The sequence below is a fragment of the Hyla sarda genome, chromosome 2, assembly GCF_029499605.1.
Source record: "Hyla sarda isolate aHylSar1 chromosome 2, aHylSar1.hap1, whole genome shotgun sequence".
Classification (NCBI taxonomy): Eukaryota; Metazoa; Chordata; class Amphibia; order Anura; family Hylidae; genus Hyla; species Hyla sarda.
Window position 1 is genome coordinate 349,561,055 of NC_079190.1, and position 25,564 is coordinate 349,586,618.

The 25,564-nt window shown below is 43.3% G+C and overlaps 1 protein-coding gene across 1 annotated transcript in view; it reads right to left on the bottom strand.

Annotated features, from left to right (window-relative positions):
- Positions 1–662: 662 nt before the first annotated feature.
- Positions 663–25,564, bottom strand: part of WDR77 (WD repeat domain 77) — a 31,012-nt gene continuing 6,110 nt past the window's right edge. The window contains exons 2-10 of the mRNA XM_056558260.1: positions 19,835–20,020; positions 13,220–13,361; positions 11,291–11,340; positions 9,114–9,184; positions 6,371–6,425; positions 4,994–5,065; positions 4,755–4,863; positions 1,428–1,496; positions 663–1,113 (exon numbers count right to left, since the gene is read on the bottom strand). Of these exons, the coding sequence (XP_056414235.1) occupies positions 957–1,113; positions 1,428–1,496; positions 4,755–4,863; positions 4,994–5,065; positions 6,371–6,425; positions 9,114–9,184; positions 11,291–11,340; positions 13,220–13,361; positions 19,835–20,020 (911 nt within the window). The 3' untranslated portion in view covers positions 663–956. The remainder of the gene's footprint in view (positions 1,114–1,427; positions 1,497–4,754; positions 4,864–4,993; positions 5,066–6,370; positions 6,426–9,113; positions 9,185–11,290; positions 11,341–13,219; positions 13,362–19,834; positions 20,021–25,564) is intronic.

Sequence of the window (25,564 nt, forward strand, 5' to 3'; positions counted from 1 at the left end):
CCCTAGACATCTTATCCCCTATCCAAAGGATAGGGGATAGGATGTGTGTTCACGGGGGTACCCATCCCGGATGACTGGCGATGTGGGGCAGAGGCTCGTGGTGTCCCAGTCACACCCGTTTGTGATGTCACAGCCACATCCACTCAATGCAAGTCTATGGGAGGGGGCGTGACTGTCGTCACACCCCCTCCCTTAGACTTGCATTGAGGGGAGCGCAGCCGTGACGTCACGAGCCTCCGGCGCTGCAACCGATGCTGTAAACGAAAACCAGGTGCAGCAGGGAGATTACAGGGGTCCCCAGCAGCGGAAACCCCGCTATCAGATATCTTATCCCCCATCCTTTGAATAGGGGATAAGATGTCTAGGGGTGGAGTACCCCTTTATCTTCTGTTCCCTGACCACTAGTAACTTACAAGTGCTTAGAATCTTGTTTTGAGAACCGCAATCTGCCAATGTGGCACAAAAGAATGCTGCACCTGCAATGCCAGGAGTCTACACTTGGCTTCTGCTACTCCAGAACGCCCATAGTGCATTAGCTGTCATCACAGTTATAATAGTTGTAGGTTGTGTGAAGGTCTTGAATAGAACTATGTAAGTACCCTTTAGTGTACACAAAAATATTTCTTCTCAGTGCCTGAGATTATAGATCAGAAGACATTCTGATAACCTCCTGAACAAAAACACTTGTAGATTTGTGTTCTCTTGGTTCAGCATTGTTACAGAGGCATTGGGTATAACCAAATCCTTGCTTGCATCAATGTGCAAAGAGATAATACATGATAAAAACACTAATATAGATAGTGAATGACCTCCTGACAACACAATCAGAAAAGTGTTGCCATGAGGACCAGGTATCAGTACAAAAAAGTTTTGGTCTGTAACCTCAAGCACTGACAACCTATTAAATTATCAAGACAGGGATTCCAATAATGTACAATAAAGGGCATTTGATAAATCTAATCTTTTGTTGCAGCAGGAGGTTCTGGCTTGTCCTCCTTAGGAAGGCTGTGATGAAGAACTTTGTGGTCCCACCCGACAGTAGTAAAGCTTGAGATATCAGTAGGAGACCAAGCCACTCCTGTTACAAAGTCTTTGTGGGACTGATCTTTGAAACTGGAAAGAAGAACAAACATAACATAAGTAAAGTAATACCAATAACTTAATCCATGAAAAGGCCTGTAAACAACCAAACGTGTGGTCTACCAGGTCGTTCAAACTAGCCTGGATTAGGTGATGGGAAGTTACACTGAAGTTTATATTTTCTACATACGAAATGTAGTATAAATATAAACAGTACACCTAGTAAAAATATTACACTGTAAAGTCCTTTATCCAAGCACTAGACCATAAAATTTTATTTTAGTTTACATAACTTTTTTTTTGTAAAAATAAATAAATGATTATAAATGAGAAAAGATTGTACTTACATTTCATTAGACTCAGAGTCCAGGACCACAACAGAACAATCTTCACTGATTGATGCCAAGAATGGAGAACTAAAAATAACACATCAGGTTAACTCTGAAAACGTTACATTACTTTAAACATGCAGACGTTATACTACTGAAAGGTTTTCATGCTTGACAGGGAAACAGACTATTACTAGATGTTAAAGGGGTTATCCGGCCAAAGACATCTTATCCCTTATCCAAGCAGGCGGAGCTGAGGGAGGGGAGATGAGGGCGGAGTGTACGTCCTCTCTCACCCTGCTCTGCTTTCACTCTGCCCTCCCCCCAGCTTTAGCTTTGAAGAGCAGAGGGGAGGAGCGGACGCAATCTTGCACAGGACGCAAGTCTGCACCTCACACCGGAAACAAAGAGCTTTCCAAAACTGGAGACGCAGCCCTGCATAGAATGTGGGTGCTGCTCTTTGGCGATCGATGATCCAACTGCGGACCAATATATGGAGTGTTGTTTTAACCAATTCACCAGAAGATCACCGAGGTGATCCACTAATTCCCTATATTTCCCATATACTTGTTAAAAGGTGTAATCTTTATTAATTCAGAACACAAACAAAAAAAAGGGGGGTTAAAAATTGCAGTGTATCTCTCCTCCCGTATTGATAGTAGTTGTCTGTGCCAACCAGGCATCACCTATTATCTACCTGTGTGTACCTGCAGTGTACACACGGTTGTTGGGGGAGTCTGCACTGTATATTAAAAACCTATCCTATGCCCCCTCGACATGTTTCGCCGCAGGACGCGGCTCTTTGGCCGGATAACCCCTTTAGTGTTATCTAATTGAATGTAAGTGAACAATTTATAGAACAGCATGGCCCAGATTTACTATTGACAATGCACCAGAATTCTTGAACAGTTTTCACAAGAAAACTGGCTTACATGCGGTGCACCACATGAGATTATGTTCACACGGTGGAATTTCTGAATGGAATTCTGCTGAAAAATTCTGCTAGGAAATCTCACTTCAGCAGAGTCCCATTGATTTCAATAGGATACGGCTGCATCGGCAAATCGCGGAATTTCTGCTGTGAAAACATCTGCCGCGGACATCCGGATTTTGGTGTCCACAGAAACAATGAACAAGTTCATTTTTTCTGCGGATTCTTGAGCACTTAAGGCAAACTAATAGTTGGTAGATCGGCCAGATTTATCAAGCGGCCTGTGAGACTGTGATACGGTGTAGTTTCTGTCAAGACTAAGTTTACATGGGGTTACAATTAATAGTTTAAATAACTGTCAATCTCCAGTAGTGTTACCAATTGTTGCCTTGTTTACTTATGGTCCCAGCTGCCTTGAGATCATTGTAGTTCTAGGCTGATTCTTCACCGTTCTCATGATCATTGAAACACCATGAAGTGAGATTTTGTATGGAGCCCCAGACTGACAATCTCCCTCCTCATGGGCTCCATGCAAGATCTCACTCACTTCATTGAGTTTCAATGATTATGAAATGATAAATGAGGAATCAGCCCAGAACTACAAGGAAGGATCTTGTTAATGATCTCAAGGCAGCTGGAGCCATAGTGACCAAGAAAACAATTGGTAACACTACAGGAGATTGACTGTTATTTGTGCTTCTTTCATTTGTAAATAAATTGCACTTTTATAGTGGAAAACTTCTCACCAAACTGCTTGGCGATGGTCTCGTAGGTCTACAATCTTGTCCCCGATATCCCTAGACAGCTCTTTGGTCTTGGTAAAAGATGAGAAGAGAGAGTCTAATCTCTTCTTATCTGTTTTAAAGACACCTGGGAATCAGATATCTTGCTTACTGAAAGGGATTGAGTAAAATGCAAATCAATTCATAACTTGAAATGCATTTTCTAGGATTTTCTCATTGTTAGTCTGTGTCTTACTGTTCAAATAAACCAATTAAAATTAGAAAATACAATGGAAAAGGGTAGCGTGCACTCACCGCGGGTAAACAGCTGCAGGCCCGAGGTCCGGGATCACCACGGCATAGACGAGGACGGTAAGGGGCGCTCAGAGGCTACGTCGGCAGTTTCGGACGTAGGAATGTCCTTCTTCCGGCCTCCATAGAGGCCGGAAGAAGGACGTTCCTACGTCCCAAACTGCCGGCGTAGCCTCTGAGCGCCCCTTACCGTCCTCGTCTATGCCGTGGTGATACCGGACCTCGGGCCTGCAGCTGTTTACCCGCGGTGAGTGCACGCTACCCTTTTCCATTGTATTGTTTGATACTTTATCTAGTGTGTGCACCAGTGGTATCGTATATTTGCATGCTTAAGATATATGGTGTGCTCTCTCCTTCTTTAGTGGCTTAAGTCAATTAAAATTAGACTTCATTTCTTTGTCTCTGGGCAAATGTAAAAAATCAGCATCAAATATTTTTTTCCTTCACTGTACATAGGAGATGTGCGGCTGAAGAACAAGTTGATGCCATGCTATCAGCATTGGCTCATTCATGGACTGATCACTGGGCCTATTACACAGGGCGATTATCAGCCCTGATAATAATAAGACCCTAATAGTAATAAGACCCTAACAACAATTCACTGACTGTATGAAATACAATATTTCCAGCATCTGATAGAGAGGAAAGACTTAGCCTAGAGAGACTAGCAACATGTCCACTTAAAATATAGGATAGTTAATTTAACCCTTAACTACCCCCATTTGTGAGGGTCAGGGTTTTTGTTTAAAGTCCCATGCAAATCAATGGGAGATGTATATTCCCACATAACTTCCGTACGGCTGGAGATATTTCAATACCTGGTACACATATTACTGGTCGGCATAGGAGGACGGGATATGGGGTTGGCATACGACAACAAGATATGAGGACGGGATATGAAGTCAAAAGCTTCCTCCTTTGTTTATTTTCCTTCCCAACATGGATTAGGAAGGAAAAACCGGGCAACGCCGGGTACTCAGCTAGTGTACAATAAAATGTAAATTGGTTGACTAACAAAGGGAAACAAGTTCAGGTTGAAGCCGCCTTGGCAAACTAATTATAAGTAACAGGTGACCAAGTATTATCAAAATATCTCCAGCCGTTTGAAAGTTATGCAGTAACATGTATTTCCCATAGACTTGTATGGTACTTTGAACAAAAACCCAGACCCCGGCAAATGGGGGTGAGTAAGGGTTAAATCACCTATCCTATGTTTGTTGTTGACATATAACTAACATGTGTGCCAAGTTTCATGTTAATATGTTTAGCCGTTTGGACGTGATGCTGGAACATACATACACACATTGAGTTTCATATATATAGATAGATAGATAGATAAATAAAAACACCCAGGTAGAGGAAAATAAAAGCGTTTCTTACCTGTGGCTGGAGTATGCCAGCCCTGTTACAGATCTGGAATGTGCTGCTACTGCCCGAGTAGATTCTAGATTGTTTAAATTTACAAAGTATACATTTCCTATTTCATCACCTATTAACAACAACAACAGTGTTAGGACTTAGTGGATAGATCAATTCTTTAAAACAAAAAACAAAAAGTGTCAATAAAATTTCTGATTGCAGACTAGTGAAAGGAAAAATAAAAAGCTGCTGCCACGTACCACAAGCAAAAACGTCATCTTTGTTAGGGTGCCAGGTCACATATGTAGGGGAGACATTTGGAGCACAGACATCTGCAGAAGAGAAACAGTCCCTTTTGTTTATAAACAATCACAGGTTTATTTTAAAACACAATTATTTACATTTACTACTAAGAGAAATGACATTTACTATGTAAAGAATGGCAAAATCCTCCCCACAAAGAATACACAAAATAAACAAACATTGTTACATGGAAAGTTAAAGGGCAATTGCAGTTTTAATTATTTTAAGTGTAACTGTCATTTAAACTTTAATGTTATTAGTTTGTGTTGTTGCACTACTTTGTTATATATACACTATATTAACCTTTCTTTCTCCTTTTAATGTCTAATTACCTCCATAAATGGTGCCTCCTTCCCTTTTCACAATACGTGCACTGTCATGAGAAATCCATCTTTACTCACTGTCTTCAGAGGGAATGGCAGCTCTTTGTGTGATGACCTCTTGCTCAAGCAGAAAGCTGGAAAGAGGTAACCACAGAGAGCTGCTGTTCTTGCTGAAGACAGTGAGTGAAGGCAGTAATCTCCAATGCCAGTTATTACTAGCAAGTGTCAGCTAAAGACAGCAGCCGATAACTGCAGGTATGATGCAGGCCAGGCTCACGAGTGCACGTCATACTCACAATCCTGTCTGAGCACTACAGGCAGTTCTTTCCCACTCATGGCTTAGGTTTTGTTCTGATCTGCATTGTCAGCAGGGAGACCTTACATGTCTACTAAATGTACCTCAGGTGACTCCACTCAATGTGTAAAAACATCTCAAAGATGATCAAGAGAAATGGAAGGCCCCAGAGCTAACATTAAAGTATCACAGCAAAGTATCTGAATACTTATGTTCATGCAAAAATTTTTTTTTACATTTTAAATAAATTTGCAAACATTTCTAAAATTATAATTATATTTATATATATATATATATAACACACACACACACACACACACACATATTTCCATCACTATGAATTGTGATCATTTGTGCGTTATATTAATATATAATTATATATATACACACACACACACACACACACGGGGGGTGGGGGAGATTTATCAAAATCTGTGGAGAAACATCGTTGCCCATAGCAATCAGCTCGCTTCTTACATTTTTCATAAAAAGGAATTATTTATACAGTTGTGGTATTTGCTCCTAAATACACCAGATGTAACAGTAATATGTATGGGTTAGGTCTAGTCATGGTGCTCCTCTCCCAGGACAGACCTCTGTAGGCATGTTCATGTTCCTAGATTATACAGTCTATTAGGGCACCACTAGCCTGTACAGATTGTAACTTTATAGTGTAACTTAAGAGACCACTATACATGCATAAAATATCAACTTACTAATGCACTTAGCAGGCTTAGGGTTCCTTGTGTCCCACAGTAGCACTCTATTATCCTTGAAATAAAAAAGAAAACCAGAATTAAATGTTAGACTATTACAAATATAAGCAGACTGGGTACATTTTCCTTAGTGGATAAAACCCTTACTAAGACAACCTATAATAGAATCTTAGGGACCCTGGATTCAATAAGTAGATGCATACAGGCAATTGGACTGGGGAGCCTTGTTAAAGGGGTACTCCGCCCCTAGACATCTTATCCTCTGTCCAAAAGATAGGGATAAGATGTCCGATCACGAGGGTCAGGCCTTTGGGACCCCTCGCAATCTCTGTGCAGCAGCCCGATTTACCTCTTAGAATGCCCCTGTGGGCTACAATCTATTGGGAGAATCATTAGGTGTCTACGTGAAGGCATCAATAAACATAGGAGCAATACCATTAATGGTTTCATGTTACATAGCGTTTCCAGACCTTACTGAACGTCATAATCAGAACTTCAGTTGTGTTACCATTACCCCCATTGAAAGTGTACCCAAAAATGACGCCCAAAAGGTTCAACACTCTCAGAAAGCGCAAAATTACTGGATATATAAACTACGCACATTGATATCAGCTGGTTTGAACAAACTCATTGAATGCTCTTTGTAATCCTATTGCCTTCCACAAAGTAATGGATTAAGGTTTTATCCTGTTCTTATCGGAGTATTTTAACCGTCTGCTTCATTTATACCTCTATATGCCTACCACAAGGGTATCTTTTTGTGTTATTTTATACATGTATTCTTTTATACGCATCTTAATATCCGATGATCCATTAATATTTTTATACATGTGTACATGTTTTTATTCACATACCTTTCCCCCAGTGTTTTTACTACACCCCCCGGGGTTTATTTTTATGTCATAGTATTTTTTATTATTTATCCGCCGTCTCTTTCTATGATGTTCATATATACAGTATTGGCACACTTACCGGCTAGTTACCACCGGCATCCACACTATTTATGGGCTTGTGTGGGTTTATGGGTTTATCTACTCCATTGCTATGTGTGTGCATATAAGTATTACTTCCCTAATTAAGCCTTTGTACTTTCCTCTCAGTAAATGCCAGACCGAAAGCGTACATCTAGGCTTATGACTGGTCACGTGACCGGTCTCCTAGGGAACGCGTCTCTAACACGCTCCCCGCTTGTTTACATTAGTAAGCTCTGCTTCCTGGCTTCTGTCAGTGACACGGAGCTCAGCAGGTCCACGATTGGTTACTCTGGTCACATGGGCGCCGCACGCCCCCTCCTGATGTGCACCTAAACACGGGAAGCCCTCCCATACATGCAGCGGTGCTGAAACCAAGGCCTGACATTATACCTGTCAATACTTATGAATTTACATACCATTGTGTATTCTCACTGATATATATGTATTACCTAATGGATGTGTGTTACTTTAATGATTTTATGTTGTATCGGTAATGAAAGTTTTTTTTATTCTTGCTGTACTTCCCATTTACATTGTTTTGCACCTTTGGCTCCGCCCATTTGAAGCATTTGGTGCCAATTTCTCATTATTTAAACTGCATTTTACCTTAGCTGTATAGATCTGATGAAGAGGGCGTTTCCCTCAAAACGTGTAATCTGTACCCCGCAATTTTATTATTTTCTCCAATAAAGTGGTCCCTGCTGAGGGATCTATGTTTGCTCATTCCTGTCTCCATCAAATTTATGGGACAAGCATCCACAGTGCCAGGGCGATAGGTCTTCTTCCTCCGTTCTCCCTGAAACTCCTCCAGGATTGGAACTCTGCGGTTTCCTGTGACCTCCCGGCTTCAGCAGCGGATCTCTTATGGTACCCTATACACTAGGGTCAATGGCGTATTTATTCATCTCTCGAGGTGAGCAGCCATCTACTAGAGGCGTCGGCAGCCCCAACATCTAGCTTGTTCTCTCTCTTGCTGGGGGTAATACATGAGGCGCCATCCGTGCGGTCTCTCTTTTTTCTTTACTCCACTCTGTGCAGCAGCCGGCGTTCTGAAAGTTAGGGTCAGAACGCTCGGTGCGGGCAGCCGTGACAACATGCCACGCCCTCGCCATTCATGTCACCCCTTTAAAGGGAGTGTAAGGGCATTTCACATGTCCCTGTTTTCTGCAGATTGGATGCTGTGTTCAACCATTTAGTTACATTAAATTTACACTGCATCAAATCCGCAGCAAACACTGTGAATGTTCTCCAAAAGATGCCGATTCTGACACTAGCTTTCTGCTCACCTGCATTTCACTCTGTAAACTGTTATATAGAGAGGACTACTAAGCTCAAACATATAATGGAAAGGACAGTAAGGGATTGCAAGTGAGTAGACAAAGCACAGATTTGGAATTGGTGTATTTTAGGCTATTTACTGGTAACTTTAGTTCAGGGAAGGTTGTGGAGGTGACAGTCTAAACCGGGAGAATCTGAGTTTAGCAAGGTGGAGACTATTCTACACAGTACAGTATATGGATCAGAACAAATATTACATTTATTGCTCTCAAATGTGTATTAGGGAAACCCAAGCCAGTTTCTGACCCATGAGAAGATTCTATAAAGTGGAGCATAAAAAAACAAAACCGCAATAAATGTGCAAACTACACCTAAAATTCCTTTCAATTATTGCAAGCATCCAGCAATATAAATGACGTTTTTTGAGTATTTTACATGACTATATAAGTCTATTACTCTAATAAACAGAAGCTATACACTTGGATCCTTACCTCACCACAGGAGAGAAATATTGTCTCTTTGCCAGGGCACGTGGACACACAATTCACTTGGCCAGAATGTGCTAAAATATAAAACATGAAGATAAGTGGCCATATACAAGTGAAACATAATGCAATACTGAGAGCACAATGTTTATTAGTAACCAGAATGGAATATCAATACACCACGTTCTTCTCATTCAGTGGCCTCATCTCACATTAAAGGGTAGCTCCCACCAACTGGAGGCACCCTGTGGTGAAAACAGTATCTGTGTTACGGCGATGGCCACAGCTGCCGCACATCCCGCTCCCCACCCTCCGCTCGACCGAAAAATACTAAAGTTCAGGGCAGTCCTAGCGCAGTACTGCTTAGCAGCAGCAGCGGCGCATGAAATTCCACCTCACACCGGGAGCCAGTGTGCGAGGCCAGGGAGCCTGGCAGGGAGCGAGTGCAGCCTGACTGAATTCGTTTGTGACGTCCCAGCAGGCTGCAGCCGGCCACTAGGAGGGAGACACCTAGTGGCCAAATTTCAAAATCAAAATAAAGTGTTTTAATTACAAAAAAAATGATTAAGATTAAAGTATATTAGATAATATGTTGTAGTACATCAGTACTACAACATATAAAAAAAAAGTTAATGACAGCGCCCATTTAAGTAACTACTTCCTGTGCAAGGAGCCTGTATGGCAGTGCATGGAGGCCATAAAACTCCATTATATACAGGCAAACAGAGTCCCTATGCTGCCATGTGTACAGATACAGAAACAGATTTATAAATCTGTCCCATCTGCCCATAGCAACTAATCACAGATCAGCCTCCATATCTTAAGGGGTTTCTATCATGTGAAAAGTTTTGCTCACACCAGGGCACGCCTGAGACACTCTGTGATCACTATTTATAAGCCAAGAAAGTGAATGGCATCTCACTCCATTCCCTAGCCGGACAGTCGATCCAATCTCCTCACATAAACACTGTCTCTCCACCTCTCCCATAGAGATGAATGGAGGGAGCGTGTTTGGATCAGCTGACCTGTGTACATAATGTCACACACAGGAGCTGAGCTGGGGCCCCACATGGGAGATCGCCGGGGGGGTGGGGGACGGAGTGGACCCCCACGATCAGACACTTACCCCCTATCCTGCGAATAGGCATACGTTTATTACCGCTGGACATCTTTAATTCTTCAGATTCAATAAAGGCCAATTTAAAGGAGATATCCAGTGGTGAAAAACGTATTCCCTATCCTAAGGATAGGGGATAAGTTTCAGATCGCGGGGGGTCCGAACGCTGGGCCCCCCCCGCGGTCTCCTGTACGGGGCCCTGGCAGCCCGCGTGAAGGGGGCATGTTGACCACCTCACGAAGCAGAAGCTGACACGCCCCCTCAATACAACTCTATGGCAGAGCTGGAGCGCAGGCTTTGGCAATCTCTGGCTCTGCCATAGCGATGTATTGTGTTAGCCGCCACTTTGTGCGGTGGTCAACATATCGCGGGGGCCCCCTGCGTTCGGACCCCCGCAATCGGAAACTTATCCCCTATCCTTGGACTCAAATTGTGGTCCTCCAGATGTTGCAAAACTTCAACTCCCAGCATGCCCGGACAGCCATTGGCTGTCTGGGCATGCTGGGAGTTGAAGTTTTGCAACATCTGGAAGGCCAGTTTGAGACCACTGGTCTAGAAGAATGAACATGTTCAATCTTCAGGTGTAATACAATCATGCATCAGGATTTAGTCCGCAGAAATTCCTCAGTGTAACCAGAGCAGTGGAAAGACCATTAAAGTATATGGGACTTTCATTTGAGGTGAAATTGGAGCCGAATACTGGCGCAGAATTCCTCAGTGTGAGCATACCCTTACTGCTACAACTTTGCTTATATTTTATCTGCAACAAGTACTGTAGTCCATGGTCTACTACTGATTATTTCTGATTCAACATTCTATTTATTAAGAATTTATGATGCATAGTATCTAATACGTATAATTTTCTAATAGGAACATGGACTACCTGGTTTGTCTAACTTTTTCAGGTTTATGTACTGAAATTTATTTATTTTTTATTCTTCTGAATTCTGTAAGTTTACTTACTGTTTTATAGTGTTTGGGTACTTTTATGAACTCTTAGTAAAAGGCAGATCACCCATTTAAAGCCATACTATGAACTAAAATGATTAGCATTTGTCTGCATTACCTTTATAAGACTTCAGTAGTGTTTTCTGCGGGAGATCCCAGATATGCACACTGAAATGAAATTAAAAAGTGAATTTGTTGCCCAGATTTTTTCTGATTACAACCAGGTACTTTTTTCTGATTCTATTTTTTTTTTTCATTTTAAGATTACAGCAAGCAAATCAACTGGTGCCAGAAAGTTAAACAGATTTGTAAATTACTTCTATTTAAAAAATCTTTATCCTTCCAGTACTTAGCTGCTATATACTACAGAGGAAGTTATTTTCTTTTTTAATTTCCTTTCTGTCTGACCACAGTGCTCTGTGCTGACACCTCTGTCCATGTCAGGAACTGTCCAGAGCAGTATAGGTTGGCTATTGGGATTTGCTTCTATTCTGGACAGTTCCTAAAATGAATGAGGTGTGGAACATACAGCAGCTGATAAGTACTGGAAGGATTAAGATTTTAAATAGAAGTAATTTACAAATCTGTTTAACTTTCTGGCACCAGTTGATATATAAAAAAAAACAATGTTTTCCGGTGGAGTACCCCATTAAGGCATGTTTACACTCCGCTGAATTTTCTCAGTTCTCATATGCTCTATTCCAATCAGTGCTTATTTCTCGCGACATTTGCTTCTGAAATTAAGTGTCAGAATTCCAACTCCGATTGATAAATGGGACTTTGCTTGCAGATAACAATGAAAGAATAAACATGTTTCATTCTTTCTTAGGAACTCTGATATGCCGCGGACAATCTGATCGGTTGCTATGGGCAACTGCACCACTTATCCCCTTGCACAGGTTTTGATAAATCTAAGAAATTTCAGGCAGAATCCAGCCTGAATTTCGAGCATATTACACTTCAGGGTTTGTGCAGGAGTAAAATATTGTAAGGAACTGATGAGGAAAAATCCTCATCAATTTATCATTATTACTAGAGATGAGCGAACTTACAGTAAATTCGATTCGTCACGAACTTCTCGGCTCGGCAGTTGATGACTTTTCCTGCATAAATTAGTTCAACTTTCAGGTGCTCCGGTGGGCTGGAAATAGTGGATACAGTGCTAGGAGACTCTTTCCTAGGAATGTATCCACCTTTTCCAGCCCACCGGAGCACCTGAAGGCTGAACTAATTTACGCAGGATAAGTCATCAACTGCCGAGCCGAGAAGTTCGTGACGAATCGAATTTACTGTAAGTTCGCTCATCTCTAATTATTACCTTGTCAAGGCAGATTTGGAGCAGAATTTTAAAGTGCAAGGGCATAAGAAATCTTATAGAATTGACACAGCAATTCTTAAAGCAGAACTAAAATCCTTGTGGGACTTCCCATTGAAATCACTGCTGTACAGATCATTTTCTAGCAGCCTCCTCCTTATCACAGACAGAACAGGAAGCCTCGGCCAAGGTGAAGTGGTCAGAATAAAAAAAATATATTAGGATTATTTTACGTTTAAATAGGCATAATCTTCAAGTGATTTTTGCTACTATGGACATCAATGGGTCTGCAGAAAATTGTCAAATCTGTGGATTTTCCGCTGACCCATTAAAGTCAACGATAGCAAAATGTGCTGCAGATTATGTTCATGTGAACGTATCCTTATATAGATAGTAAAAAAGAAAATGAGAAAAAAACATGATCAAAAATTCTCAGGAAAATATGTTTGACATAGAAACGTGATTTGAACAATAGGTCACTTTCTGACAACACATTCCCTTTAAAGGGGTACTCTGCTGCTCAGCGTTTGGAACCAACTGTTCCGAACGCTGGATCCGGGAGCTTGTGATATTATAGCTCCGCCTCCTCATGATGTCACGCCCCGTCCCCTCAATGCAAGTCTATGGGAGGGGGCGTGACAGTTTGTTCCAAACGCTGAGCAGCAGAGTACCCCTTTAAGATATTTGCACTAAATTATTATAACAATGTTGAATAAACAAGTCCCATTATACCTGAAATCCTTGCTTCCACTCACCGCGAGTGTCCCTCCAGTAAAGACGCCAAGTGTTGTGACAACGTCATCATGTTCATATTTGGTGAATTTATTGGCAAGGAGAGATTCATTGTCCAGCAACTCCCACAGCTCCACCGCACCTGGAAACAGACAAGTTATGGCAAAAGTTTGTCGCCTGTCTGGATGGAGGGAGAACAAAAAAGGCCGATTCCCTAACTCACACAAACCATAATCCTATCGATACACTATTATTTTTATGGTGTTGGGTTGAACAAGACAGGTAGCTTTCTAACCCGCATTGACCCGATTCCTACAGATATGAAATGTTTGAATCATCAGGATCAAACAAGAGGTCGTTTTCCTAACTCGCATAGACCATAATCCTATGGGTACACCAAAAACAAAGGGGTACAGGTGTGCAAGCATGTTTCCATATGCCACACAGACAACCATATACATAGGACTAACATCTAAATGAAAGAGATCATGGTTTGATAGGTTGTTTCTCCATCCTACGTAGACCATAATCGGACAAGCTCGTTCACACTGCGTTGTGCAGTCAGCCAATCTGTTGGAATGATAGGAGTTGAGTTCACCCGGCCACTGTGCTCCAACCCGTTTGACTTCGCCAGGATCCATTGGCAAAAAAAAATATATAGAACATGCACAATTTTTCTCTCTACTCCGTTCCTGTCCTTCCGGCAGACTGGCCAGTGGAGCACAATGGCTGTGTGAACAAGCCCTAATCTTTCAATATAGGAGTAATATTATAGGACACTGATTTCAAGACCACAATCCAAAGAATATAATTGTCTGAATGATGGGGTTCAGGGTCAGGTGGGGGTCATGCTTTATTATTCTACACAGAGCATAATTCTACACATATAGATCAAACCTTTCGGCCATTTATGTCATATTTTATAGGATACGTCTATTTTATGTAGACCATATGGATTAGGTATACGTATCTAAATGGTGGAACTGTTTCCCTAACTCCTATAGATATAACTAGAGATGAGCGAACTTACAGTAAATTCGATTCGTCGCAAACTTCTCAGCTCGGCAGTTGATGACTTATCCTGCATAAATTAGTTCAGCTTTCCGGTGCTCCGGTGGGCTGAAAAATGTGGATACAGTCCTAGGAAAGAGTCTCCTAGGACTGTATCCACCTTTTCCAGCTCACGGGAGCACCTGAAAGCTGAACTAATTTATGCAGGAAAAGTCATCAACTGCCGAGCCGAGAAGTTCGTGACAAATCGAATTTACTGTAAGTTCGCTCATCTCTAGATATAACATAAAAGTCCTTCTATGGGCATTAAAGGGGTATTCCAGGCGAAACCTTTTTTTATATATATATCAACTGGCTCCGGAAATTCAAACAGATTTGTAAATTACTTCTATTAAAAAATCTTAATCCTTCCAATAGTTATTAGCTTCTGAAGTTTTCTGTCTAACTGCTCAATGATGATGTCACGTCCTGGGAGCTGTGCATGATGGGAGAATATCCCCATAGGAACTGCACAGCTCCCGGGACGTGAGTCATCAGAGAGCAGTTAGACAGAAAACAGCAACTCAACTTCAGAACCTAATAACTATTGGAAGGATTAAGATTTTTTTAATAGAAGTAATTTACAAATCTGTTTAACTTTCCAGAGCCAGTTGATATATAATTAAAAAGTTTTGGCCTGGAATACCCCTTTAACCTCTTAAGGACCCAGGACGTACGGGGACGTCCCCGCACCCTGGGCCTTAAGGACCCAGGACGTCCCCGTACGTCCTGGCGTTTTCCGGTCCCTGCCGCGCGCCGGGCAGAGATCGGAACTGGATGCCTGCTGAAATCCTTCAGCAGGCATCCAGGGCAAACGCCGAGGGGGGCCATGTAGGCCCCCCATGTCGGCGATCGCCGCAAATCGCAAGGGAAATCGCCCTTGCGATCTGCGGCGATACCGGGCTGATCGGGTCTCTGGGACCCGACCGCCCGGTAATTTCGCATGATCCCGGCTGTCACAGACAACCAGGACCATGCTAACGTATAGGAGCGAGGTGGCAAGCCTGCCACCTCCTCCTATACCCTGCGATCTGTCGGTTAGTTAACCGACCAATCGCAGGAGGGGGGGCGGTTACTTCCTCCCGCCCTGCCCGGCCCCTGAAAGTCGGGACAGGACGGGAGGAAGACCGGAGGACGCGGCGGGGGACGGGGGAGTGCTGGGGACCGGCCCCGGTACTTACCTCGTCCCTGAAGACCCGGATCCAGACGATGAAGACGGCGGCGGCGGCGACAGGTGAGTTCCTCTTCAGCCGCGGTCGGGCCCTTTACAGCAATGCACGTCGCCGTAAAGCGACATGCATTGCTGTAATAGGACCCTGTAAACTACAACTCCCAGCATGCCCAGACAGCCCTTGGCGTCTGGGCATGCTGGGAGTTGCAGTTTTGCAACATCTGGAGGTCCACAGTTTTTGGACCACTGTGCCCTTCCAGATGTTGCAAAACTACACATCCTCAGCATGCCCTTACTGTCCAGGCATGCTGGGAGTTGTAGTGCTGTAACATCTGGCCCTTCAGATGTTGCAGAACTACAACTCCCAGCATGCCTGGACAGTTTTGGCATACTGGGGGTTGTAGTTTTGCAACATCTGGAAGGGCACAGATTGGGAACCACTGTATTCGTGGTCTGCAAACTAGTCCTCCAGATGTTGCAAAACTACAACTCCAAGCATGCTGGGAGTTGTAGTTCGGCAACATCTGGCTCTAAAGATGTTGCCGAACTACTACTCCCAGCATGCCTGAGAATGTTTGGGAGTTGTGGTTTTGCAACAGCTGGAGGCACACTGGTTGGGAAACATTGTTTCCTAACTCAGTGTTTCCCAACCCGTGTGCCTCCAGCTGTTGCAAAACCACAACTCCCAAACATTTTCAGGCATGCTGGGAGTAGTAGTTTTGCAACAGCTGAAGGTCCCCCCTGTGAATGTACAGGGTACACTCACATGGGCAGGCGGCTTACAGTGAGTATCAGGCTGCAAGTTTGCAATGCAGCAAATTTTGCGCAGCAGCTCAAACTCGCTGTAACCCCCCGCCCGTGTGACTGTACCCTAAAAACACTACACTACACTACCACAAAATAAAATAAAAAGCAAAAAACACTACATATACACATACCCCTACACAGCCCCCCTCCCTCCCCAATAAAAATGAAAAACGCCTGGTACGCCACTCTTTCCAAAATGGAGCCTCCAGCTGTTGCAAAACAACAACTCCCAGTATTGCCGGACAGCCGTTGACTGTCCAGGCATGCTGGGAGTTTTGCAACAGCTGGAGGCACCCTGTTTGGGAATCACTGGCATAGAATACCCCTATGTCCACCCCTATGCAAATCCCTAATTCAGGCCTCAATGCACATGGCGCTCTCACTTTGGAGCCCTGTCGTATTTCAAGGCAACAGTTTTGGGACACACATGGGGTATCGCCGTACTCGGGAGAAATTGACTAATAAATCTTGGGGGTCTTTTTCTCCTTTCACCCCTTATGAAAAGGTGAAGTTGGGGTCTACACCAGCATGTTAGTGTAAAAAAAATTAACTTTTTACACTAACATGCTGGTGTTGCCCTATACTTTTCATTTTGACAAGAGGTAAAGGGGGAAAAAAAATTAAAAATTTGTAACGCAATTTCTCCCGACTACGGAGATACCCCATATGTGGGCGCAAAGTGCTCTGGGGGCGCACAACAAGGCCCAGAAGGGAGAGTGCGCCATGTACATTTGAGGTGATTTGCACAGGGGTGGCTGATTGTTACAGCGGTTTTGACAAACGCAAAAAAAAAAAAACCACATGTGACCCCATTTCGGAAACTACACCCCTCACGGAATGTAATGAGGGGTGCAGTGAGAATTTACACCCCACTGGTGTAACAGATCTTTGGAAGAGTGGGCTGTGCAAATTAAAAATGTTGTACAGCCCACTGTTCCAAAGATCTGACAAACACCAGTGGGGGGTAAATGCTCACTGTACCCCTTGTTACGTTCCTCAAGGGGTCTAGTTTCCAAAATGGTATGCCATGTTGGGGTTATTTTGCTGTCCTGGCACCATATGGGCTTCCTAAATGCGACATGCCCCCCGAGCAAAATTTGCTCTCAAAAAGCCAAATATGACTTCTCTTCTGAGCATTGTAGTTCGCCCGTAGTGCACTTCAGGTCAACTTTTGGGGTACCTCCATACTCAGAAGAGATGTGGTTACAAATTTTGTGGGGTATTTTCTGCTATTAACCCTTGCAAAAATGTGAAATTTGGGGGGGAAACACACCTTTTAGTGATTTTTTTTTTTTTTTTTACGTATGCAAAAGTCGTGAAACCCCTGTGGGGTATTAAGGCTCATTTTATTTCTTGTTACGTTCCCCGAGGGGTCTAGTTTCCAAAATGGTATGCCATGTGGTTTTTTTTTTGCTGTCCTGGCACCATAGGGGCTTCCTAAATGCGACATGCCCCCGAGCAAAATTTGCTCTCAAAAAGCCAAATATGACTCCTTCTCTTCTGAGCATTGTAGTTCACCCATAGTACACCTCAGGTCAACTTATGGGGTACCTCCATACTCAGAAGAGATGGGGTTACAATGTTTGGGGGGTATTTTCTGCTATTAACCCTTGCAAAAATGTGAAATTTGGGGGGAAACACACATTTTAGTGAAATTTTATTTTTATTTTTTTACATATGCAAAAGTCGTGAAACACCTGTGGGGTATTAAGGCTCACTTTATTCCTTGTTACGTACCTCAAGGGGTCTAGTTTCCAAAATGGTATGCCATGTGGGGGATTTTTGCTGTTCTGGCACCATAGGGGCTTCCTAAATGCAACATGCCCCCCAAAAACCATTTAAAAAAAATGTACTCTCCAAAATCCCCTTGTCGCTCCTTCGCTTCTGAGCCCTCTACTGCGCCCGCCGAACACTTTACATAGACATATGAGGTATGTGCTTACTCGAGAGAAATTGGGCTACAAATATAAGTATACATTTTCTCCTTTTTCCCCTTGTAAAAATTCAAAAATTGGGTCTACAAGAACATGTGAGTGTAAAAAATGGAGATTGTGAATTTTCTCCTTCACTTTGCTGTTATTCCTGTGAAACACCTAAAGGGTTAAAACGCGGACTGAATGTCATTTTGAATACTTTGGGGGGTGAAGTTTTTATAATGGGGTCATTTGTGGGGTATTTCCAAAATGAAGACCCTTCAAATCCACTTCAAACCTGAACTGGTCCATGAAAAATTGTGAGTTTGGAAATTTTGTGAAAAATTGGAAAATTGCTGCTGAACTTTGAAGCCCTCTGGTGTCTTCCAAAAGCAAAAACTCATTAATTTTATAATGCAAATATAAAGTAGACATATTGCATATGTGAATAAAATAAAAAATTATTTGGAATATCCATTTTCCTTACAAGCAGAGAGCTTCAAAGTTAGAAAAATGCAAAATTTTCAAATTTTTCATAAAATTTGGGGATTTTTCACCAAGAAAGGATGCAAGTTACCACAAAATTTTACCACTATGTTAAAGTAGAATATGTCACGAAAAAACAATCTCGGAATCAGAATGATAACTAAAAGCATTCCAGAGTTATTAATGTTTAAAGTGACAGTGGTCAGATGTGCAAAAAAAGGCCGGGACCTGAGGTGTAAAATGGCTGGGTCCTTAAGGGGTTAAACGTTGATTCAGTGATTTAGTCTGATTGCCATATTAGAGTGACAAAGGAATTTTTTTTTCTTTAACTGTCATTGGGCAATTGGCATCAGCCTCATGTTTTTTTTTTTTTTGCCTTCCTCTGGATCAACACAGTAGGGTTTAAGGGGTACTCCGGCACTTAGACATCTTATCCCCTATCCAAAGGATAGGGGATAAGATGCCTGATTGTGGGGGTCCCGCCGCTGGGAACCCCCTGTGATCTTGCACGCAGCAGCCCAGTTAAAATCAGTCCCTGGAGCATGTTCGCTTCGGGTCTGATTACTGGCGAACACAGGGCCGGCGAAGTGTGATGTCACGCCTCCACGTGACGTCACGCTCTGCCCCTCAAAGCAAGCCTATGGGAGAGGCGTGACAGCGCTGGAGTACCCTTTAAACCCGATGGTTTCAACTAGAGATGAGCGAAGTTAGTGATTCGATTCGTCACGAACCTCGTGGCTCGGTAGTTGCTGACTTTAACCTGTATAAATTAGTTCAGCTTTCAGGTGCTCCGGTGGGCTGGAGACTCTTTTCTATGACTGTATCCACCTTTTCCAGCCCACCGGAGCACCTGAAAGCTGAACTAATTTATACAGGCTGAAGTCAGCAACCGCCGAGCCGAGAAGTTTGTCACTAACTTTTCTCATCTCTAGTTTCAACCTTTCAAACTATTGAGGAGATTTATCAAAACCTGTGCAGATGAAAAGTGGTGCAGTTGCCTGTAGCAACCGAACAGATTGCGTTCATTTTTAAAAAGTGTGAAAAAATAAAAGAAGCGATCTGATTGGCTGCTATCTGCAACTGGTCACTTTTCCTCTACACGGGCTTTGATAAATCTTTCCATTTGTTACATGGTCACTTTTGTTAAAACGAAAAACCCCAACACCTAGCACTTGGAAATACCATTACCGGAATCTGAAGCGACAAGGATCCCGCTCTCCAGCACCCAGGCTACATCCGCTACGCCGGTCTCTGTCTGTACCCCAGCTGTACACTGGCTTTCATTTGGGGCTTCTGTGGGATCTTTGAAAACCCAAATGGAACCTCCCCATGTCCGCGAATTCAGGCTAGAGGCTGAGAGAAGCATGGCGCCATCTATAAAGTAAAAACACAATGTTAGGAAATATAGGGAGTCATCTACATGGGATATTAGGGCACTCTCATCTCACTTTGAAAGCTGGGCAACACATAAGATACCTGCAGGCTGCACACTTAGCTTTTCTCCTGATCCCTGATCTATGACATGAATAGAATCTGACTGCTGGACCACCACCATTTATGAGAACAGAGGTAAATGTGTTACAAGTTCCAAAGATGTCCCTAAACCACTGGTTCCCAACCAGGGTGCCATTAGCTATTGCAAAACTACAACTCCCAGCATGAGGCTGTCCGGGCATGCTGGGAGCTGTAGTTTTTAAACAGCTGGTGGCACTCTGGTTGGGAAACACTGCCCTGCACAGTCACAGGGATGTGGAATGCCTATCGCCCGACACACGGGACATGCAGTTCCGAGCAGGCGAATTTTTCAGGCCCTTAGCCCTGCTTTGGGCAAGCAGTGCTGGACCTGAAAGCCCCTTACAAGCTGGGTGGCACTCAGAGGGGTCCCTGCTCCATACTCTGCAGCCTCCAGCTGTTTTGAGTAGCTGGGGGCCACCGCTAATAGCCGGCATGCGGCTGGCTATTAACCTTTTAGATCGCTGCTGTCAAAGCTAACAGCGGCATCTAAAGGGACATGTGAATGCTCCCTGATGGGCTAGTGGGGTGGGGGACGATCCACTAAAGAGGTAGCCAGAGGGCTTACCTCTGTTTCCCTGGTGTCCATGGCTCTGTCATTGATAGAGTCTGGCTGGACAAGGCTCTATCAATGGATTGCAGACCACACAGATCAATGGAGTTCAATAGAACTGCCTTGATCTGCATGATGAATCTAATGATTCCTTGTAAAAGTCCCCTAAGGGACTAAAGGTATAAAAAAAAACGTTTAACCCCTTAAGGACAATGGACGTACTCCTACGCCCCGTTTCTGAGTCCTTAAGGACCGAGGACATAGGAGTACATCCTGTCCACTCCCGGCCCCCCGCCGCTAGCCGGAGGGGAGCCGGTGCCCGATGCCTGCTGAAATTGTTCAGCAGGCATCATGGCATATCGCCCAGGGGGGTCATTATACAATTCAGTCAAGCGATCTGCGGCGATTCCGGGTCAATCGGGTCTCCAGTGACCCGGAATTACTGGCTGATCAGGGCAGTCAGACACGGCCCCAAACGGCCATAGCCAGCAGGGGTGAGGTGGCACTGGTGCCACCTCACGATCGCCCTGATTCGTCAGCCGGTTTACCGGCCGACCAATCAGGGCGCCTGCTGCGGGTGTCACTCCCGCAACCCGCTCCTCTTCCGGAGGACGTGAGCAGGAAGACTACCCCGGGAGCTGGGGACCCCGATCCCCGGCGTCAATGTTGGGATCGGGGCCCCAGGAGCAGCGTCGGCGAGGGACTGACCTGCATGGCGGCGTGGAGCAGCAGCAGGTGGTGAGTGACAGCCTCCTGCTGTTGCTTAGCAACAGCTATCAGCATGCTGGGAGCTGTATTTATGCAACAGCAGGAGGCAGACCACCACAACTCCCAGCATTCCCTTATGGGCATGCTGGGACTTCTAGTTTTGCAACAACTGGAGGCACATTTTTTCTATGGAAAAGTGTACCTTCAGCTGTTGTATAACTACAACTCCCAGCTTGCACAATCAGCTAAAGTGCATGCTGAGAGTTGTAGTGGTGCATCTGCTGGTTGCATAACTACAACTCTCAGCAGTCACCGACAGCCAATGGTCATGCTGGGAGTTGTAGTTTTGCAACAGCTGAAGGCACACTGAGTTAAGTAGCAAACCAGTGTGTCTCCAGCTGTTGCATAACTACAATCCCCAGCATCCACAGCCAAAGTAGTATGCCTCCAGCTGTTGCATAACTATAAGACGCAGCATGCCCTTCCGTTGTCCGTACATGCTGGGGGTTGTAGCTTTTGCAACAGCTGAAGGCACACTGGTCGCAAAACACTGAGTTTGTTACCTCCAGCTGTTGCAACACTACAACTTCCAGCATGCACTGATAGATCGTACATGCTGCGAGTTGTAGTTTTGCAACAGCTGGATGTTCCCTCCCCCCCCCCCCCCCCCCCAATGTGAATGTACAGGGTACACTCACATGGGCGGAGGTTTACAGTAAGTATCCGGCTGCAAGTTTGAGCTGCGGCAAATTTTCTGCCGCAGCTCAAACTGCCAGCGAGAAACTACTGTGAACCCCCGCCCGTGCGACTGTACCCTAAAAACACTACACTAAACTAACACACAATAAAATAAAAAGTAAAAAACACTACATATACACATTCCCCTACACAGCCCCCCTCCCCAATAAAAAAGAAAAACGTCTGGTACGCCACTGTTTCCAAAATGGAGCCTCCAGCTGTTGCAAAACAACTACTCCCAGTATTGCCAGATAGCCACTGACTGTCTAGGCATGCTGGAAGTTTTACAACAGCTGGAGGCACCCTGTTTGGGAATCACTGGCGTAGAATACCCCTATGTCCACCCTAATTTAGGCCTCAAATGCACATGGCGCTCTCACTTTGGAGCCCTGTCGTATTTCAAGGCAACAGTTTAGGGCCACATATGGGGTATCGCCGTACTCGGGAGAAATTGTGTTACAAATTTTGGGGGGTATTTTCTGCTATTACCCTTTTTAAAAATGTAAAATTTTTGGGAAAACAAGCATTTTAGGTAAAAAAAAAAATTTTTTTTTACATATGCAAAAGTCGTGAAACACCTGTGGGGTATTAAGGTTCACATTACCCCTTGTTACGTTCCCCGAGGGGTCTAGTTTCCAAAATGGTATGCCATGTGGTTTTTTTTTTTTTGCTGTTCTGGCACCATAAGGGGCTTCCTAAATGCGGCATGCCCCCAGAGCAAAATTTGATTTCAAAAAGCCAAATGTGACTCCTTCTCTTCTGAGACCTGTAGTGCGCTAGCAGAGCACTTCTCACCCCCATATGGGGTGTTTTCTGAATCGGGAGAAATTGGGCTTCAAATTTTGGGCGGTATTTTCTGCTATTACCCTTTTTAAAAATGTTAAAATTTTGGGAAACCAAGCATTTTAGGTAAAAAAAAAAATTTTTTTTTTTTACATATGCAAAAGTCGTGAAACACCTGTAGGGTATTAAAGGGGTAGTCCAGTGGTGAAAAATGTATCCCCTATCCTAAGGATAGGGGATAATTTTGAGATCGCGGGGGGTCCGACCGCTGGGGCCCCCCGTGATCTCTCTGTACGGGGCCCCGGCTCTCCGCCGAGATAGCGGGTGTCGACCCCCGCACGAGGCGGCGGCCGACACGCCCCCTCAATACATCTCAATGGCAGAGCCGGAGATTGCCGAAGGCAGCGCTTCGGCTCTGCCATAGAGTTGTATGGAGGGGGCGTGTCGGCCACCGCTTCGTGCGGAGGTCGACACGCCCCCTTCCCTCGGGCTGTCGGGGCTCCGTACAGGAGATCGCGGGGGGGCCCCAGGGGTCGGACCCCCCGCGATCTGCAACTTATCCCCTATCCTTAAGATAGGGGATAAGTTGTAAACCACCAAGTCACCACTGGACTACTCCTTTAAAGGTTCACATTACCCCTTGTTACGTTCCCCGAGGGGTCTAGTTTCCAAAATGGTATGCCATGTGTTTTTTTTTTTGCTGTCCTGGCTCCATAGGGGCTTCCTAAAGGTGACATGCCCCCAAAAACCATTTGTCGCTCCTTCCCTTGTGGGCCCTCTACTGCGCCCGCCGAACAATTAACATAGACATATGAGGTATGTCCTTACTCGAGAGAAATTGGGTTTCAAATACAAGTAAAAATTTTCTCCTTTTTACCCCTTGCAAAAATTCTAAAATTGGGTCTACAAGAACATGCGAGTGTAAAAAATGAAGATTGTGAATTTTCTCCTTCACTTTGCTGCTATTCCTGTGAAACACCTAAAGGGTTAATACACTTACTCAATACTTTGGGGGGTTCAGTTTTTATAATGGGGTCTTTCTAATATGAAGACCCTTCAAATCCACTTTCAAACTGAACTGGTCCCTGAAAAATAGTGAGTTTGAAAATTTTGTGAAAAATGTAAAAATTGCTGCTGAACTTTGAAGCCCTCTGGTGACTTCCAAAAGTAAAAACTCAAATTTTATGATGCAAACATAAAGTAGACATATTGTATATGTGAATAAAAAAAAAATGTTTATGTGGAATATCCATTTTCCTTACAAGCAGAGAGCTTCAAAGTTAGAAAAATGCAAAATGTGCATTTTTTTCATCAAATTTGGGGATTTTTCACCAAGAAAGGATGCAAGTTACCACAAAATTTTACCACTAAGTTAAAGTAGAATATGTCACGAAAAAACAATCTCGGAATCAGAATGATAACTAAAAGCATTCCAGAGTTATTAATGTTTAAAGTGACAGTGGTCAGATTTGCAAAAAACGCTCTGGTCCTTAAGGTGTAAAATGGCCTGGTCCTTAAGGGGTTAAGGACATAGCGCTTTTCCACTTTAGTTTTTCCTCTTCATCTTTTAAAAATCATAACCCTTTGAATTTTGCACCTACAAAATCCATATGATGGCTTATAATTTGCGCCACCAATTCTACTTTGTAATGACAGTCATTTTACCCAAAAATCTATGGCAAAATGGAAAAATATAAAAAAACCAATGTGCGACAAAATGGAAGAAAAACGGCATTTTGTAACTTATTCTGTAGGTCCATACGATTAAAATGATACCCTACCTTTTTAGATTTGATGTTGTACTTTTGGAAAAAATAAATACATGCAGGAAAATTTATATGTTTAAAAATGAGCTCTTCTGAACACTATAACTTTTTTATTTTTGCACTTACGGGGCGGTATCAGGGCTCATATTTTGCGCCGTGATCTGAAGTTTTTATCGGTATCATGTTTGTTTTGATTGCTTTTTATTCATTTTTTTAACCCCTTCAGGACGGAGCCCATTTTGGCCTTAAGGACCGGAGAGTTTTTTGCACATCTGACCACTGTCACTTTAAACATTAATAACTCTGGAATGCTTTTAGTTATCATTCTGATTCTGAGATAGTTTTTTCGTGACATATTCTACTTTAACATAGTGGTAAATTTTTGTCGATACTTGCATCCTTTCTTGGTGAAAAATCCGTAAATTTGATGAAAAATTTGAAAATTTTGCATTTTTCTAACTTTGAAGCTCTCTGCTTGTAAGGAAAATGGATATTACGAATACATTTTGTTTATTCACATATACAATATGTCTATTTTATGTTTGCATCATAAAATTGACGTGTTTTTACTTTTGGAAGACACCAGAGGGCTTCAAAGTTCAGCATCAATTTTCCGATTTTTCACAAAATTTTCAAACTCAGTATTTTTCAGGGACCAGTTCAGGTTTGAAGTGGATTTGAAGGGTCTTCATATTAGAAATACCCCATAAATGACCCCATTATAAAAACTACACCCCCCAAAGTATTCAAAATGACATTCAGTCAGCGTTTTAACCCTTTAGGTGTTTCACAGGAATAGCAGCAAAGTGAAGGAGAAATTTCACAATCTTCATTTTTTACACTCGCATGTTTTTGTAG